This window comes from Eleginops maclovinus, chromosome 4, assembly GCF_036324505.1.
Source record: "Eleginops maclovinus isolate JMC-PN-2008 ecotype Puerto Natales chromosome 4, JC_Emac_rtc_rv5, whole genome shotgun sequence".
In the NCBI taxonomy this organism is placed as follows: domain Eukaryota; kingdom Metazoa; phylum Chordata; class Actinopteri; order Perciformes; family Eleginopidae; genus Eleginops; species Eleginops maclovinus.
In genome coordinates, this window is record NC_086352.1 from 19001928 (window position 1) to 19018111 (window position 16184).

Consider the following 16184-nt stretch of genomic DNA (forward strand, 5'->3'; position numbering starts at 1 on the left):
ATTTGTGCAGCCTCAATGCTGTGATATGTGAGTAGCACTGCTTAGCTGATCAAATAAAAATGATTGATCTCCTAGCTGCATCTGCAGTTAAACTTTGTTAGCACATAACAAATTATGTAAAATGTTACACGTATATTTCTTTTTACTTTTTTAATTAACATGATAAGATAGTAGGTTAAATAAAACTATGACAGACAATCTATTACAATTATGAGTCAACATTATGAGATAGTAGATCACATTTCTGATTTATTATCTAATAATTTGAATTAATCTGAAATAGCTGGTTCATATTATTTTGATTTAAAAAATGCCATCACAACCCAACCCCCTTGTTTTGCATTTTTTCTGTTTTTGTAACAACTATTACTGTCTGATAATTTGTAGTTACACAAATTAACAAACAGTAATACTTTAAATTAAACTGATACATTGGTAAATATATACAATTATTAAAAATATAATTTAAAATATTTCGCATATTTAACTAAAGTTTAATTTGTTTAATGAAAACATAGAAAATCTCCCAACTTTACATATAACCCCACATATATCAATGTACATGTATTGAAGATATCATTGTAATACTGTTATCTACACTTCATTCATGTTACATTTATTTTATATACTGTTGCTGAATGTGTATTTCTTTACATTTTAATGATTTTATTTCAAATATTATGTGCATGCCTTTTTATTTAATAGTGTATATATTTTCTATCTCTATCTATACTTTGCTGTAACAATGTAAGTGTCCCCTCTGTTGGACGAAAACATTAGTTCCGATTCAACAAAAAGCTAGAAAGGAATTGATTCGAAAGGGCTTAAATGGGTTATATGTTATTGTTTAAATTTGATTACCCGGGCTACAATATCAGTGTCCATTTGCCTGAAGAAGCCCAGGGAAGCCAGGTCACAGGATCAGTGACGTCCAGAAGGTGGGAGCTGTTTGTGAACGCGGCCAACGGGCTGCCGCACTGACTTACTGCGAGCCTGTCAAACACAACCAATACAGCCAACATGGCGGACTGGGGTGAGAAACTTAAGTTATGAAGCATAGCTAACTGTTCATCATTAGCTTGTCACAGTCGTTGATTAACAAACCCCACGCTTTACACGTTATTGTCAAACTGACTCGTTAGATGTGGATTGCACTAACGAACATCATGTTGTGGTTTTTACAGACGCTGAAACCTTCGAGCCGGAGGAGCCGAATAAAAAGGCGGCAGTGGTTGACAAATGGGAAGGCGAAGACGATGAAGACGACGTTAAGGTAATGGGGAAACGCTGGGATTTAAGTTAAGATTAGTGTGTCGAGGTTACTGCCGTTAGCTGGACCGATTGGTGTGAATCTATCTTTGTTTCAGCGGTGGTGCCATGTTTCAGTTCCGGCTGCTGTCAGTCCTCCGTTAGCTGTGTGCTAGCTTAGGCTAACTCATGTGGCTGCATAAGTCCGTTAGCTACCGTTAGCCTGAACTCGGTTACCAAATGGCGTTAAACACCGTTATCACAGTGAATGTTCACCACTCAGTACAGGACTGTGGGTTAAACTTGATTCATGGACTCTTAATTGTGTTTGCTTTTGTTTGTACGACAAGAATAAGCAATGTCAATCTTGGATAGACTGACTAAATTCGGATAACGTAGCTAACATCTTACCGGGCCACTCGGCTAGCTCCCCATATCAGTTCGCTATGAAAATGAGCTTTGGCTAAGCTCGACAATAAGAGTAATTTTTTTGAGTCCCTGTGTGAATTATTTACAAAGTGCGTCATCGACGCACAAAGTGTGTTGCATTAAATGATTACAGGGGAACATAATTTGTTCCGGTTGCCGAAGTTTCCTCCTACATGAGGCGGTGTTAGCGAGCTAACCAACTTTAGCCTCTATCAGATGAAATCATCATCCGAGTTGATGACTCAACTCAAGGCGAGGACGAGGCCTAGAACTTTCCAGAACTTAACAACAGGCGGATAGTATGACACTCAATTCATAGCTGCTTTTCAGGTGGTTATTAGCTGTATGTGGTGAGGGTTGTTGTCGAGAAACCTCTGATAATTGACCTAGAGAAAGTGCTGGTAGAGGCCTGTTCAATTGTTGAGTTTTCTGTCACATATGGTTCCCAAACTAAAGACACTGATGAGTGTATGTCCTCTACATCTCAAACTGTGGTCTTATTAAAAAAGCAGGATGAATGTGTCTGCCAAGTCAGGGACTGACACACCTTATTACTGTGCACCATTATTATTATTATTATTATTATTATTATTATTATTATTATTATTATTATTATTATTCTTCAAGGTGTCTGTGTAAATTAGTTTGCATTATCTAAACATATGTATTATACTAATTGAGTTATTACATTTAGGTAAAGGATGGATTTAAGTGATACAAAGACTATGTGGATATTGTAGTTCAGTTTAACACTGACTTCTTTGTAGACTTTCGTTGCATATTTTAACTTGGGTGTTGCATCAGTCCCTAGGACAATTGGATTTTCTTAGGGCTGTCATTATAATTATTAACATTTTCATATCCTAGTATTTATAATGTTACATTCGAAATAATGCTTCAAATAATTGTTATAATGTCCCCACTACAGTATATTACATTGATAAGATGAGAGGTACTTTATTGATCTCAAACTGGGAAATGTTTGCAATGCAGCACCATAAAACAAAACAAGGCATTGCACATAATTAGAAATCAAAGGAAGTAAAGTAGAAATGAACAATTCTAGAAATAGAAAGATCTCAAAGTAGAAATATATAATAAACCAGAATTAGAGTAAAAATAATACATACAGTTGAGAAGAAAAACTTAGTTATTAGTAGATTCTTCCATTTGATAATAAAATCCAAAAATTAAAATCTGAATTCACTGAAATTAATTTATATTGGTAAAAATGGAATTAGACTCACCCAGCTTTGCATGTGTTTCTTGCATAGATGTCCATGAATTGTACCCATTGGTGTAGTTTGATTGGTTAAGGCTGAACCCTTCATTAGGCAGTGCTTGAATTATTTGGAAAGTTGGTCTTTTTTTGTAGGCAGATAGGTCTCTTTGTAAAAAGAAAGGATTTTCAGGGCAATTTTCTGATTGTGTATATATTTGATTGTGTTTAAGTAATGTTCTGTTTGTTTGTTATACAAAAAGTTAATTTACTTCCTCATGGTTAAAATATGTAATATAATGTTTTAACTTTTAACTTTATCTTTGTAACTGTGATACTTTTCTGTAATAGCATTGTGTTTCCTGCGTGCCTTGGATGGATAATTGGAAACTTTCCCACCTTTTGTTCACAGGATAACTGGGATGATGATGAAGAAGAGAAGGAGAAAAAGGCAGAGATGAAAAAAGGTATGCGTTTCATTTCCTCTTTGTTATTTTAAATCCCATTTTATTGTATGCTAAGTGGCAAAGTTGTGTGCTTTCACTGCAAATTCACATGTGGTATTATTCCATCATTTCCATTTTCAGAGACAAAGGTTTCTGAAAAAAAAAAGTTGAGTGAGAAGATCAAAGAGAAGGAAAACCGGTTAAAGAAAAAAGAGGAGGAGAAGATGAAAGAGTTGGAGGAAAATGTGAGTTTTTAAAAAAAATGCTGTATCTCTTATGACTTTAACAGTTTTATAATTCACAAACTGTTGTCCTCTGTCATCTCTTTAATATTGTTTTCCTTTTTAATTTTCATCTGTCATTACAGGAAGAAGAGCTCACTCCTGAAGAATTAATGGCAGAGAAGTTAAGAGTGAAGAAATTACAGGAAGAAGCCGACTTGGAGCTAGCAAAAGATGCTTTTGGTAAGATATCATCACCGTTATAATAACTAGTATCACAGTCGTAATACAGTTCCAATACATGAATACAAATATGGCTTTGCATCTGTATGCCTTTTTTAATAAATATGATTTTTTTTTTTCAGGTATCAGCAGCACTGCAAACAGTGTCACTGGGATCGACGCTATGTGTCCATCTTCCAAAGAAGACTTTACAGAGTTTGAAAGAATGCTGAAGGAAAAGATATCCCAGTTTGAAAAATCTGTGCATTATTCAAGTTTCTTGGATTCTTTGTTTCGGGAACTCTGTATTTCATGTAAGAACAACATCTCGTACAAATGTTTTACTGAATATATTACTGTATCTGTAACTAACATTTGAATCATTGCCGGCTTAACCTATTTACATGTTTCTTTCTCACTCTCACAGTGGAAGTAGAAGACTTGAAGAAAGTCAGTAATTCCCTGACAGCCCTACTTAGTGAAAAACAGAAACAAGAAAAAGTGAGTGTCTTAATGTTTATGATTTCTGATGTGTAGGTTTATATTCAGTAGGGGGTGCTGTTCACTTACCAAATTCAAAGTCAATATAGAAATCAACTGTACTGTGCCCCTACTGGTTGGTTGGTTGTTAAACATTTTTGTGGTTTCTTCTGAATCTTACAGTATTTATTAACCTAAGGGTAATTTGTAACATGTACATGTATGTTGTTTCTACTGTTGATTTAGAGAATTCAATATTATTATAAAGACGTAAATGCATAGTTGTATATAAAGTACCTATTTGAAGTGACCTATTTTCCTTTTACAGCAAAACAAAGGAAAGAAGAAGAAGAAAGGCGTTGTTCCCGGGGGTGGATTGAAAGCACAGCTGAGAGATGAGCTTGACTATGCAGAGTTTGATGGTGGCTACGCCCAAGACTATGAGGATTTCATGTGACACTGACTCCATCACCTCTGCCCTTTCCCCCTCCCAACCCTCAGAAATGCAGCTGTACCTTCTCATGCTGTCCAGTGCCATCCTGGAAAATCTGAACTATGTGTTGCCCCGCTCATTTTGCTTCTATGACCAGAGGGACTATACCAGGGAGCATCCAATCTCACCAACTCTTTAATACATATGGAATTGCCTTTTCTGTCTCATTCAGCCTCGACTCACATCACGCATTATCTGTCGGGTGACCCAGCGTCAATAGAGAATACATTGTAACTGCTGTCGTCTGACTTTTGCAGGGCTAATTTTTCTTATTAAATGTTGCTCTTGTCAAAATATCAGATACAGTATTGCAGTTCTAAGTAACGTGACATAGGAACACAAGGTTCTATGCTAATTATTCAAGCAGAATGTATATATTCTAGGTCTCACTTACCTGTGGATGGTTTTCCTACAGGAAAGTATATAGTATCTATAACTTGCCAAATTCAGAAAAAATATTCATCTTTATCTCTGGAAGGTTGAGTTGTGGATGATTTTGAGACTGACAACATGTAAGTAGTAGTTGTAATTTTACAGAGAGCACATGACTTTCAATGTAAGGTAAAAGGGATAGACAAGTATAATAAATGTGACTTTAAAACCTCACAGCCATTCTCTGAAATATCCTTGAAAGTGTGAAGCAAAGAGTACTTCGGTATTTTTTGTGCATGACCAATGTATTTACAAATTTGAATTCTAATGCAGGAAAAGTATGGATCAGACTAGTGGATTAACTAACTACGACTGGTCTCCTAATCATTGCTTCTGCAGGCTTGTATCAAGTGTGATGAGGAGCGGGGGCTTACGGGCTTCACCCCCTTATGTCTTCATACGGGCTACAGTCTGTTGAAAGGCGCATACGTTTCTTTTTCAAGCAATTTCAATGTTACGTGGATTATTGGATATACACAATGTGGAAGATACAGCATTTGCAGTGTTTTATAAGCATCTAATTTAATAAATCACTGGTCAAAACAATAAGCTGTGTTCTTTTTCTTGTTTACAAAGTCAAGGAAATAAAGGAATGCAATAACAGCACCGTGATTACTATGTTAAAGGCAATGTCTCCACTTTGAAAGTATTTTCGGGCTTAACCAAAACTGGTAGAAGCCAGAGAGATGGGAGTATTTTTTTTGAGCAGAAAGGAGAGGTATAAACAAGTGAAGACAGGCTCATTGTGTAATAAATACTCTATTTACAGTTTCAAGTAAATATTTACCACAGTACAGGTGAAAATGTAAGGTAACACAATGCAAATATTCTCATGAAGATGATGCAAGACAGAATTTCTTTAGTTACATATTGACTTAATTGGAAAGGATATTTAATATAAAATTAATCAAAATGTAAGGTTAACCCTAGCGACCTATCTTAGTAGCAGCCTTTTTTAGTGTTTAGCTTGTGAACTTGGCACGTCGTCCTGTCGGATTTCTAGTGCTACGTCTGCTGCTGCTGCGAGGTGCATTGGCCCTCTGCCGGCGTCGGTTCTGTCTGCCTTCTCCTCTCACAACGCTCGTAACTGTCTGACCTCGAGAATTCTGCAGAGCCGCAAAGACACTTGGGCTTGACACTTCACGATCTCCACAGGTGAACGTCAACGCAACGCCCTCACTGCTCTTCATGACACGAGATGTACCATCAGAGGTGCCGTCAAAGCAGCGCCCAAGTGCAATCTCTTTGGCTGTGCGGGGATCTTGGTCCGTAACCGTATAAATTCCATAGTTGTGTCCAAGGGGGTCAAGAGGTGCTAGCATGGTGAACTCATTGGTGTCATTATTGACGGCTAAAGGCAGGTGATTGACCAGATACTCCTGAAGAATAGTGTTGACATTATCTCTCTTACAGCTTCCTTGTGGAATAACCTTAATCAGGGTACGATCTACACGCTCCTGATCATACAGCATCCCACTGCACTTGAACTCCAGGCACACTGCTGAAACTGTTGCCTGGTCCATATCACGGATGCTGCGAGTGTCTCGGAGTCCATACAGCTGGCCTACCGTCTTTGGGTGGGTGCCACCCATGTTGCGGGACCGCACATTGATCTCATGTGGACTATTGATTTTGACTTTGATGTAGCAGGCTCTGTATTCCATTGGCTTAGGCCACCAGCTCAGGTAGTCCTCGGTCCAGCTCATTGGGTCATCTTCATTGAACGGCACTGTGTTGTAATCGTAACGATCCCCTTCTACCCTTGAGAAACGAAAGTGTCCCGCACTGAACGAGGCCTCCTCACATTCTTTCAAGTTCTCAAATGCGTACACTGGTCCGTTGCTTTCCTCTGCTGTGTTGGGACCTGGTTTTGCCACATTAATGCTGAAGGCAGTCTTCTTCACTCTGGGGTCTTCATGGTCAGTCCGCCTGTAGTTCAGCTTATCCAGATAAGGCTTGGGAACTCCAATGAGGTTGGGATTGAGTTTTGGAGAAGAAGACACAGCCTCCAACTCCTCTCCTCCAAGGTTGGCCATGACATATGCAGAGTAGGCATCAGGTTTTTGTTCATCGCAGAAGGCAGGAAGACATGCCCCATTGGGGCCAGTGATTACACTATCAAAACGGCCCCAGGCACGTGGGTTAGTAGAGAAGCCAGCTGTGGGCTCCATGTTGATAAGACTCACCACAACACCCTCCACCTGCTCACTCGGCATGAAGCGTTCACTGCGGAAGGCCCTCACTTTAACATAACACCTGCGATTCTCTGGGACATCCAGGTTAAAAAGACGTCTCTCTCTGATCTCCATGTTGCCAATCAGAAATGTTCTCTCCTCCCTTTTGCCTCTTCTTTTCTTCTCCACCTGCAGACTCCCTTCCTCCTCCCACAGGCCAGTTTCAGGGTTCAGTGACCACAGCTTCATGGTGTTGAGGTGCTCAGACATCTTCACCTGGGCTGAATCCAGGAACACCTTCACTTCACCGGCATTCAGGGGCTCATTGTTTTCCTCCCCCCTAAAGTCAACAGAGAACATCCCGTAGGTTCTCAGTGGCAAGGTATCTCCCTCATCTCCCACAAAGTTGAGATCACTTTGAGCTGCAGCAGCTGTGGACACGTCTCTAGGGTCTAGGAATGTTACACTGGCATTTACTTTACCAGTAAAGACTTCTCCCCTTTCTGTATAAAAGGAATAGGGAGGAATCTGGATTTGAACCATTGCCTCCTGGCCCTCGGCCTCCCCAAGCTCCAGAGTATTGATTTCTGTAGAGCTGATAGTAACAGGAGCTTTCTTTCTGAGAAGTTTGATCTCATGATAAACAGCCCCTCCTTTAGTATTAAATGCAAGTACCTTTGTTGTGTTGATAAATTTCTGCATGTTGTCCACAAAAGTCAGGACTAGCCTCTCTGTGTCTGGAGGAACCTGGATGGAGAAGGTACCTTTGTATCCTGTGCGGCTGATTCGAACTCCATTCATAAAGACATGGCCAAACCTCATTGGCTCACCATTGTCTGCAGCAATGGCTCTACCATGCACAATGGCTTTGGTGTCCACACATTTCTGGCAGCCACATTCAGTCACGACCATGGTGGGCAGTTGGTAGCCCTGGCATGTTAGCTGCCTCTCCTCCATCTTTTTGACACCACAGCAGTAAGCGATTTTGTCTTTGCACCTGATGCCATTGTCCAACTGTCCAGAACATGTACTGGAGGGGCACTTGCCCACATTGTAGTAGAGAGAGTCTGTGCTGTTTTGATAGCAGTCATGTGGAAGGCGGATGAGGTGGGATTCGGGCAGGGGATTACATGAGTGCTCATCCCTACCTGTGTAAGAGATGTAAAAAAATAAAATGATGATTAAGTTTGATCATACTGCCATCTTTATGAGGTAAAATACAGTATGAGCCCCATTTATATTACTCTACTCAGTCCTCACAGTATATATATTTAAATTCCTGCATATATCATTTGTATTGATCAATTTAGTGAGAACATACCTAAGACTTTTAGTGTAGCTGGTTTGGTCTTTATAGCCCCAGAGGAACCACTCGCTCTGCAGTAGTACTTCCCAGTCTGCTCAAGACGCAGATTTCTTAGGACCAAGGTGCTCTCAGAGTGTTTCTCCAAGAGACTGTCATTATGAAACCTGTTGGTTCACACAAAAACAAAGAGACGCTTTAAACATTCAGTATACAATATAATTCAGACAGTAGATGCGTCTTTGTGACTCGATAACATGTGCACTATAATTTCACATAACAAGTCCTACCATTGGTACTTTTCGGGTTGTGGTGTTCCTGCCACTTTGCAGCAGAAGGCAGCGGTTTGTCCCTCCCTCCTGGCCTTGCTCTCAGGGTTGCTCAACACATGAAGCTTCTCTTCAATTAAAGGATAAAATAACATTAACTATTATCTTCCCAGCATGCTTAAAAACTCATAGACAGGTCAAAATGAACATTTTGGTGAACTGCGATCAAATGTTTTAGTGTGAATAGTGTTTGGTGAATACCTGTTCTTTTTAGCTGGACAGTGAGAACAGAGATGCGTTCAGCACTGTAAGGCACAACTGCGCTGAAAGGGGCATGACCCTGCAGGCTGACAGTTATAGTGGTGTTGCCATCAGAGCAGATACCAGGGATGCGGAAATGCCCGTTGTGGTCTGTAAGGGTGAGGAGTTTCCCATTGCGAAGGATGGTAGCCCCTTCTGCAGTGAGACCTCCAGCACCACGAACAGACCCCAGCAGGATGTGCTCTTCACACATGCATGCGTCACACTCAGCATTCACCTTCCCCATCCCACACTGCAGGGTACAATCTACAGGGTAGAATAACATAACATTTTGTGAATGCTGTGTCTCATAAAAGGAAATTGAAACAGACGGGTTTGTCTGACTAAACCAGGGCTGGCTCACCTGTTTCTGGGCATTCAGGTCCATCGCACGATTTCGCTTCCCGTTTAGATCCACTGCAAGGTACAGAGCTAGATTCACAGTTTCTGGATCTCAATTGGACTCCCACCTCACCACAGAGGGCCGGGCATGTGCTCCAGTTTGACCATGGTCCCCAGGTACCCTGAATGTTTACACTATCATCTGTTGGAAAAAGAGAGCACAACAAACAGTCAAATGTGTATCACTAGCAAAGCTATTATTCAGACTTTTCAGGCAAAATATGCAGATTGTATATTCCTACTTTAACACTGACACTAACTTTTGGTTACTAAATTAATATTGATGTTGTGGAATAAAAATAATTTGTGACCTTTTGGACAGAGGAAACGGACTGTGTAGTTGGAGCAGTTGCGTTCAGGCCCCTGCTCCTCATTGAGGCACCAGAAACCCACAGTGGGGTCTGCATGCACCGTCTCCCCAGTTTCACGGGCTGGGACCCAATCAGTGGTTCTGGCTTCGATTGCTCGGGGAGTCTGGCATACTCGGGAACGGTAGTAGAAACGAATTGCCTCCAGTTGCTCATAATCTCCACGGCCTCCGGGGTGATCAACGTTGAACCATGTCGTCCACTCATGGTTGTCTGAATAGAGTACAGAAACCTGTTAGAAATATGGCTCAAATAAACAGCAACAAGGACTTATGGGGACATATTTGTTTGAATTTCAAATAAAAGTTACCATCAGTGTGGTGCTCTGCGGGGCTCGACTCTATGTTGTCTCTTCTCCATGATCCTGCAAGACACAAATGTGTCACAAGTTTCTTGGATGTATCTCAAAGGTTTTTTGTACGATGCACTTGCAGTGTAGTTCTGTTGTCATTAACCCAGAGTTAGTCAGTTGCATTTTACTTTAGTCATACCATTAAATTCCGAAAGTCATTTAAATCTTGAGTAAAATGTTTCTGTATCAGAGTTTTAACCTCTAAGTTCTAACCTTTAAGTTGTCGAAATAGTTTGAGTTCCAGAGAGACGTTTTAGGAACCTGAAATTGTTCGAATTCTTTGCCGTTGTTGCAGTGCCATGTATTTGTAAGATCAAAGCAAACTGAACTTCAGTTGCAGCTGTTTTGAACATAAAGGTTGACCAGCCTTGATACTGATTGAGAAAACCTGTTCAGAGTTCCAAAAATACAGGATAGGATAAAATTGATTTAGACTTTACTTTCACTACATTACACATTACATTTGACTGACTGTACATTATTGTTTTTATCAGCCAACCTCTTTCATTGTTCACACTTCTACTTAGTGCAATGTGTCTGTGTATACTCTTTTAAATGTCCCCGTTCTTTCTTTTTCTTTCTGTAACCTATGTTTTAGGGAGGGTGCTGTGTTTTTTCTAGTAGCTATGTGCCAAAAACTACTTGGTATTGGTGATTGACCCACCTTGAGCTGTGACACCAGTGGCTGTGGCGAATCCCAGGATGAGAAGAAGAAGAGGCCTCATTGACATTTTCACACACTGCCTCTACGTCCGACCCTTGAACTTTCACCTCTCCTAATGTGCGTTTCACACCAGGAGCTCCAAAGAAAATAGAGTCCAGCAGCAGAGCCTCGCTGATGGCACAATGAAGATCAAATGATGGTAAAATGTAACTAACACAAATAGTCAATGTTGCATTTAACTCTACTCTAAGTAACTCAACACATGCCTTACATGAGTCAATTAATTATTTGTTGTAAAAAACAATAAACTGAGTTTTAGTGTTGTACTTTACATAGTAACACTACAATAGTTCACCTATGAAACTCAAATGTTTCTTTAAGAATAATTTCAATAATCTTTGTCTATCTGAGAGAAAAAACATCTTCCTTCACAAACCCGCACTCAGATTTCACATCTGTGTTAGCCATCACCATTTGTCACTGGAGCACTCAAACATTTCTGCATCTACTGACGAAACACTGGCTACACAATCCAAACACCCCCACACACAGACGGTTTGCATTTGTACACTTTCAGCTTTAAAAAATAAAATACCAGCAACAATACTGCATGGCAGACTTATAAGTTCCCTCGGCTGTTTTTGGCAGCATGGGTTACATGCAATAGATGAGGGTGCAGTTATCGCAATTAAAATCTAAAGTCATGTATTGTATTGATGTATTGTACATGATAATTAACAATATAAAATGTAAAATACAGGTTTTGAGAATTAGCTGTTAAGTCTGCTTGCAACTTAGTGTTCATGTAAGACTCCTATTTATTTTCTGATTATATTTAAAAAAAAAATTAAATTGAATTCAGATTGTGATAATCCTCTGCCCAAATTATTTGAAAGTATATGGTTTGCAGATTGATATGAACTCATGTTTATTTAATAATCTGTTTCTTCCTTACCTTCTTGTTGAGTGCACTTTCTGTACAGAAATGTCCCTCTTCACTCTTTCCATATATTTCTCTGTCCTCCAGTGTTTTTCTCTCTGCTTGGACTCACTCCTTCACTGTCTCTTTTATACCTCCCTGCATCCAGCAGCCCTCCCTCTTCTTGGCATCGGGCCACATTGTCTTTTGATTACACGTTTATCCTCATCATTTATCACTTTCATTGTACGACCATGACACCCAATGGTTTTTTGATAGTACTATGTATGAAAGAAGGACAGTCAGGGGGTCTCAGTTACAATTGCTGGTGTTAATAAATTGACCCTAACTGCCATATTCAAGATCAATGGTGATTAAGTAAAACGGGGCTCCTCTCCTCTGCTCTCTGTCTGTACTGTGCATGCAGAATATATATGCTGATAAAAAAAGATCCAGTATATTAAACTAGCATTGCACAGTGCCTTAGTTATGCTCGTTATTTTAAATAAAACACTATCAGACTTGAACAGTCAAACATACATTTGGTTCTTGATTATTTTGTCTTTTTGTAATGTTACGTGTTTAGGAAACATATAGGATGTGGACATTTGTAGCAATAAATTACAAACTTAGTTAGACCACCTTTAATAGAGAGGGGAGTGGTTGTTTGATTTATTCAAATTATTTTTAACATTTGAAGAATTATCTTTTTAAAGTTCACAGATAACATTCATTTTTCTAATGTGAAGAGGGATTTGAGTAGTACAGATGCCTAAACAGTTTGTTTTTTATTTCTATGCATCTACACACGTACATGTATAAGACTGTTGGTGATTTGCCTGAGTTTTTCGATGTCTGAAATCACAAAGAGGAAACACCAATTTATGCTACCTACACAGCAACCCCACGAAACCTCACGTTGACTTATTATGTAAATGTGCTCGAGCAGCGGCGTTGCTGTGTTGTTTCAGTGGGGACACAGAGACATATGTAGAGTTCATCTGGGTGAATGTTATTTTAAATGGTTTGCTCTTGTCAATTTGAATTAATTAAAAAGCCAATATGCAAAAACAGTATCTAAGTAGGTTATATTTAATCTACACAAGATCTGTCAATTTATAGAAACTATCATCTTGGCAAACCAACAAAGTCAGTTCTTATTATCAGATTTTATGTTGCGTTTTGTATTCATAAACCTTTGTAAACTCTGCATGTCTTTCCTATAACTGTTGGTTAACTGTCAGTAATTTCTATAACCCTTGAATATAAGATATATCACCATAACAAGATCGATTTTTAGCCCAATCACCTAGAATGTTTTAGGATTTGGAAGTATTTGATCACTATAAAAACACCCTCTGATGTTTTATTCCTATGAGTTTACATCGTTTTGTCCATAAGATCTATTCTAGAGAAAAAGGCCAGTGGGAGAAGCTTCAGAAAGACAGGGAGCGGTTGTGTAGCAGCAGTTTCTAAATGTCATGTCTGTAAAAGATCATGTAAAGTCGTCACTATCTGTTGTCTCTCCACACAACATTCATTAGCTGACCTCATCCTGTCAATTGCAAGGGAAATAACACCCATGAAAAATAAAAACAGGCCCTGCACCTCCTCCTTCAGTTCCCAAGACGGGTGAGGGGACAAATGAGTGGTGTCCGCGGTAAATGTTACATAAAGTACATTGTGCTGGACATGCAAGGATATTACTTGACATGAAGACAGTGTGTTCAGTTAAACAAGCACAACCTTTGTTTACCTTCACCAATGACTGTGTTTCCTCAGCAAAGGGGGTTTGCTTTGAGGACATTTCATTGTGGTATACAGAAGGACCAAAGCCATGCACCAGGGAAATCACTGAAGCCACATACAGTATATCCTCAATGCAGTCTTTTTTCCCTACAGGATAATAACAACTAATGAAAAAACTCAACTGTACTGCTGTTTTCATTTTGCATGCTTGCCTGAAAGCCATGCAATATAAAAAAGTAAGTGCAAACATTTTCATTTACAGGGTCATACTGTGGTCCTGATATCATAATTGCAAAGAAGTGTGTATCATGCATCTCAGTAAAATGGATGTATGTTGTAACTCAACTGAATTCTTTGTGAAATCAATCGTGCTTATAACACACATTACCATTTACCTCTTGCATACTTTGCATAAACTCCAGGTTCTTTTTCTGTTTTATCACTTCCAGTGCGGCAGCAGATTGAACATTTACAGGCAGGTTTGTGAGGACAACTTTACAACACGTTTTAGCTCCTCACCGGACTTTATGGCTTTCTTTAAACAAGCAGGATACAGGTAATGATGTGAGGGTAGGAACATTACAGAAATTAGAGACTGGACACACACACACACACACACACACACACACACACACACACACACACACACACACACACACACACACACACACACACACACACACACACACACACACACATTTTGGGGACTCTGCAACATGGGAAGACACAGCTTACATTATGACAACTATTTTCCTGTCCAGTACATTATGTTGGGCCAAGTCCGTGGAGTTATATCAGAAAAGATAGATTTTTAGGAAACAGATTTTGCTTTGTCATGCAGAAGGTGTTTGTTTCTCATCATGCTGGTGTTCACTTAACCTTTAGCAGCATCTGTCACCCGCAGTAAATACTTACTCCACAGTAAACATTTCACAAGACAAATGAATCAATTTTTGAACTGTTTTGTAGTTCACCATCTATTTCATTTTAGACTTTCATCTGACACTCATCTACTCCATCATGCTTTTTCAGTGAGGGAATGCAAATACATTCATTTCTACATTAAATTGTTTTTAGTTGGGCTACTTACAGACTACTTGAATATTCCTGTTTCCTGCTTCTCTTTGCTACTGAAATACAAATAAAATACAGTGCTCCGACATCTTAAGGAACTGGTTTCTTTTCAGATTAAGATTTGTTTTTAATATCAAAAATACTATAACTTCAAGTAAAATGTTGCTGCATGTAACTCATGATACTTTAATCTACCATACTGTACTTTTGCATACTGTAATTCTTACAATGTATTTTTACGAATGTAAATACTTTTCATCAATGGCATTTAAGCTTTTCCTGCAATGATACACAAAATGTAGGCAATTGATATGAGTTACCATACAGGTTGGATAACTGTACTGTCACATGATACTGGCATTTAAAATAATTCCTAAAACAAAATACACATTCCTCATGATACCGACAGTTTTCATGATAGTATGTAGAGTCTTGCAACTCTGCATTATTGTTATTTGAGCTCTATACAAAAACAAAAGCAACTTCCTGACCTGACATGCCATCAATTACCTAGCAGGAGTCAGTCCCAGGAGAGAGGCCATAAAGCAGAAACTCACGTCTGCTGGAGCCTGGAGGTAAAACAGGTCATATGGGCGCAGTTTATAAAGATTACTGCAAAAGTTTCAAGATTTTCGCAAGCATTCGTATACACTTCACACTTTACACATCTCTTTTGACTGACTTAATGGTAATATCATTTTCAATCCACAGATGAACTTTTGTCACTAAATCCGATGGTGGACAGTAACTAGCTACACATACAGAGTATTTCACATTGTGGTATTTCTACTTTTACTAAATACATTTTCTGAATACTTCTCCCCCACTGCATTTAACTGAACAACACATTTATTTTAATCACTTAAAGAACTACATCTGACACTTTGATGTATTAGGTGTATGATGAATTGAACTAACTTTAGCAACTACAGTATGTATATTGGTGTTGGGATGCAGCTCATGAAGCCAAACCGATTACATCCTCTATGAGAAAACATCACGTGGTTATCAAGAAGGAACATTTTCAAATGAGATGTAACTTTTGTGCACTGAGAAGTGGTCTTCCCCATACGAAAACGTCTTGACTTCCAAATGTCTTCGCAATTTCCATTTATTTTGTTGCCCCTGAGCTTACCTAAAGGAAGCAGTGTGGGCTTTTTCTCCCTCTGTGTGAGGCCGGCCCCTAATGACAGTAGCAGAAGTTTCTCTGCATTCTTTCACTGGTAGAATCATTAAAGGGACCAACACAAACCCCCCCAGGGCTCCCAGCATAACCTCCGTCTCCTCTCCGTCCTGAAAACATTTCATGGAGCTCCGTCTCTGACCCGTATAAGAGTCTTCTGTTCAACATGAGTGTTTTTGTACACTGTATACTTTATACAGTATCTTTATACTTTGTATTAACATTTCTGGCAGGTTT

The 16184-nt window shown here is 39.2% G+C and overlaps 2 protein-coding genes across 3 annotated transcripts; one reads left to right on the top strand and one right to left on the bottom strand.

Moving 5' to 3' along the window:
- Positions 1 to 792: 792 nt before the first annotated feature.
- Positions 793 to 5364, top strand: eif3jb (eukaryotic translation initiation factor 3, subunit Jb). Its single transcript, XM_063881237.1, has 8 exons — positions 793 to 1033; positions 1185 to 1273; positions 3309 to 3363; positions 3484 to 3587; positions 3710 to 3806; positions 3929 to 4099; positions 4213 to 4286; positions 4594 to 5364. Exons 1-8 carry the CDS (start codon positions 1021 to 1023, stop codon positions 4720 to 4722), a joined length of 732 nt encoding a protein of 243 aa, XP_063737307.1. The 5' UTR covers positions 793 to 1020; the 3' UTR covers positions 4723 to 5364.
- On the bottom strand, positions 5108 to 12054 carry cilp (cartilage intermediate layer protein, nucleotide pyrophosphohydrolase). Of its 2 annotated transcripts, XM_063881235.1 has the most exons (9): positions 11978 to 12054; positions 11023 to 11193; positions 10317 to 10370; positions 9950 to 10219; positions 9601 to 9780; positions 9198 to 9503; positions 8958 to 9066; positions 8686 to 8834; positions 5108 to 8512 (listed from the first exon to the last, which is right to left on the bottom strand). In XM_063881235.1, the coding sequence occupies exons 2-9, from the start codon at positions 11087 to 11089 to the stop codon at positions 6153 to 6155; spliced, it is 3495 nt and encodes a 1164-aa protein (XP_063737305.1). In that variant the 5' UTR covers positions 11090 to 11193; positions 11978 to 12054; the 3' UTR covers positions 5108 to 6152. The 2 variants fall into 2 exon arrangements, with proteins under 2 accessions (XP_063737305.1, XP_063737306.1); XM_063881236.1 differs by lacking the exon at positions 10317 to 10370.
- Between the last annotated feature and the right edge of the window lie 4130 nt (positions 12055 to 16184).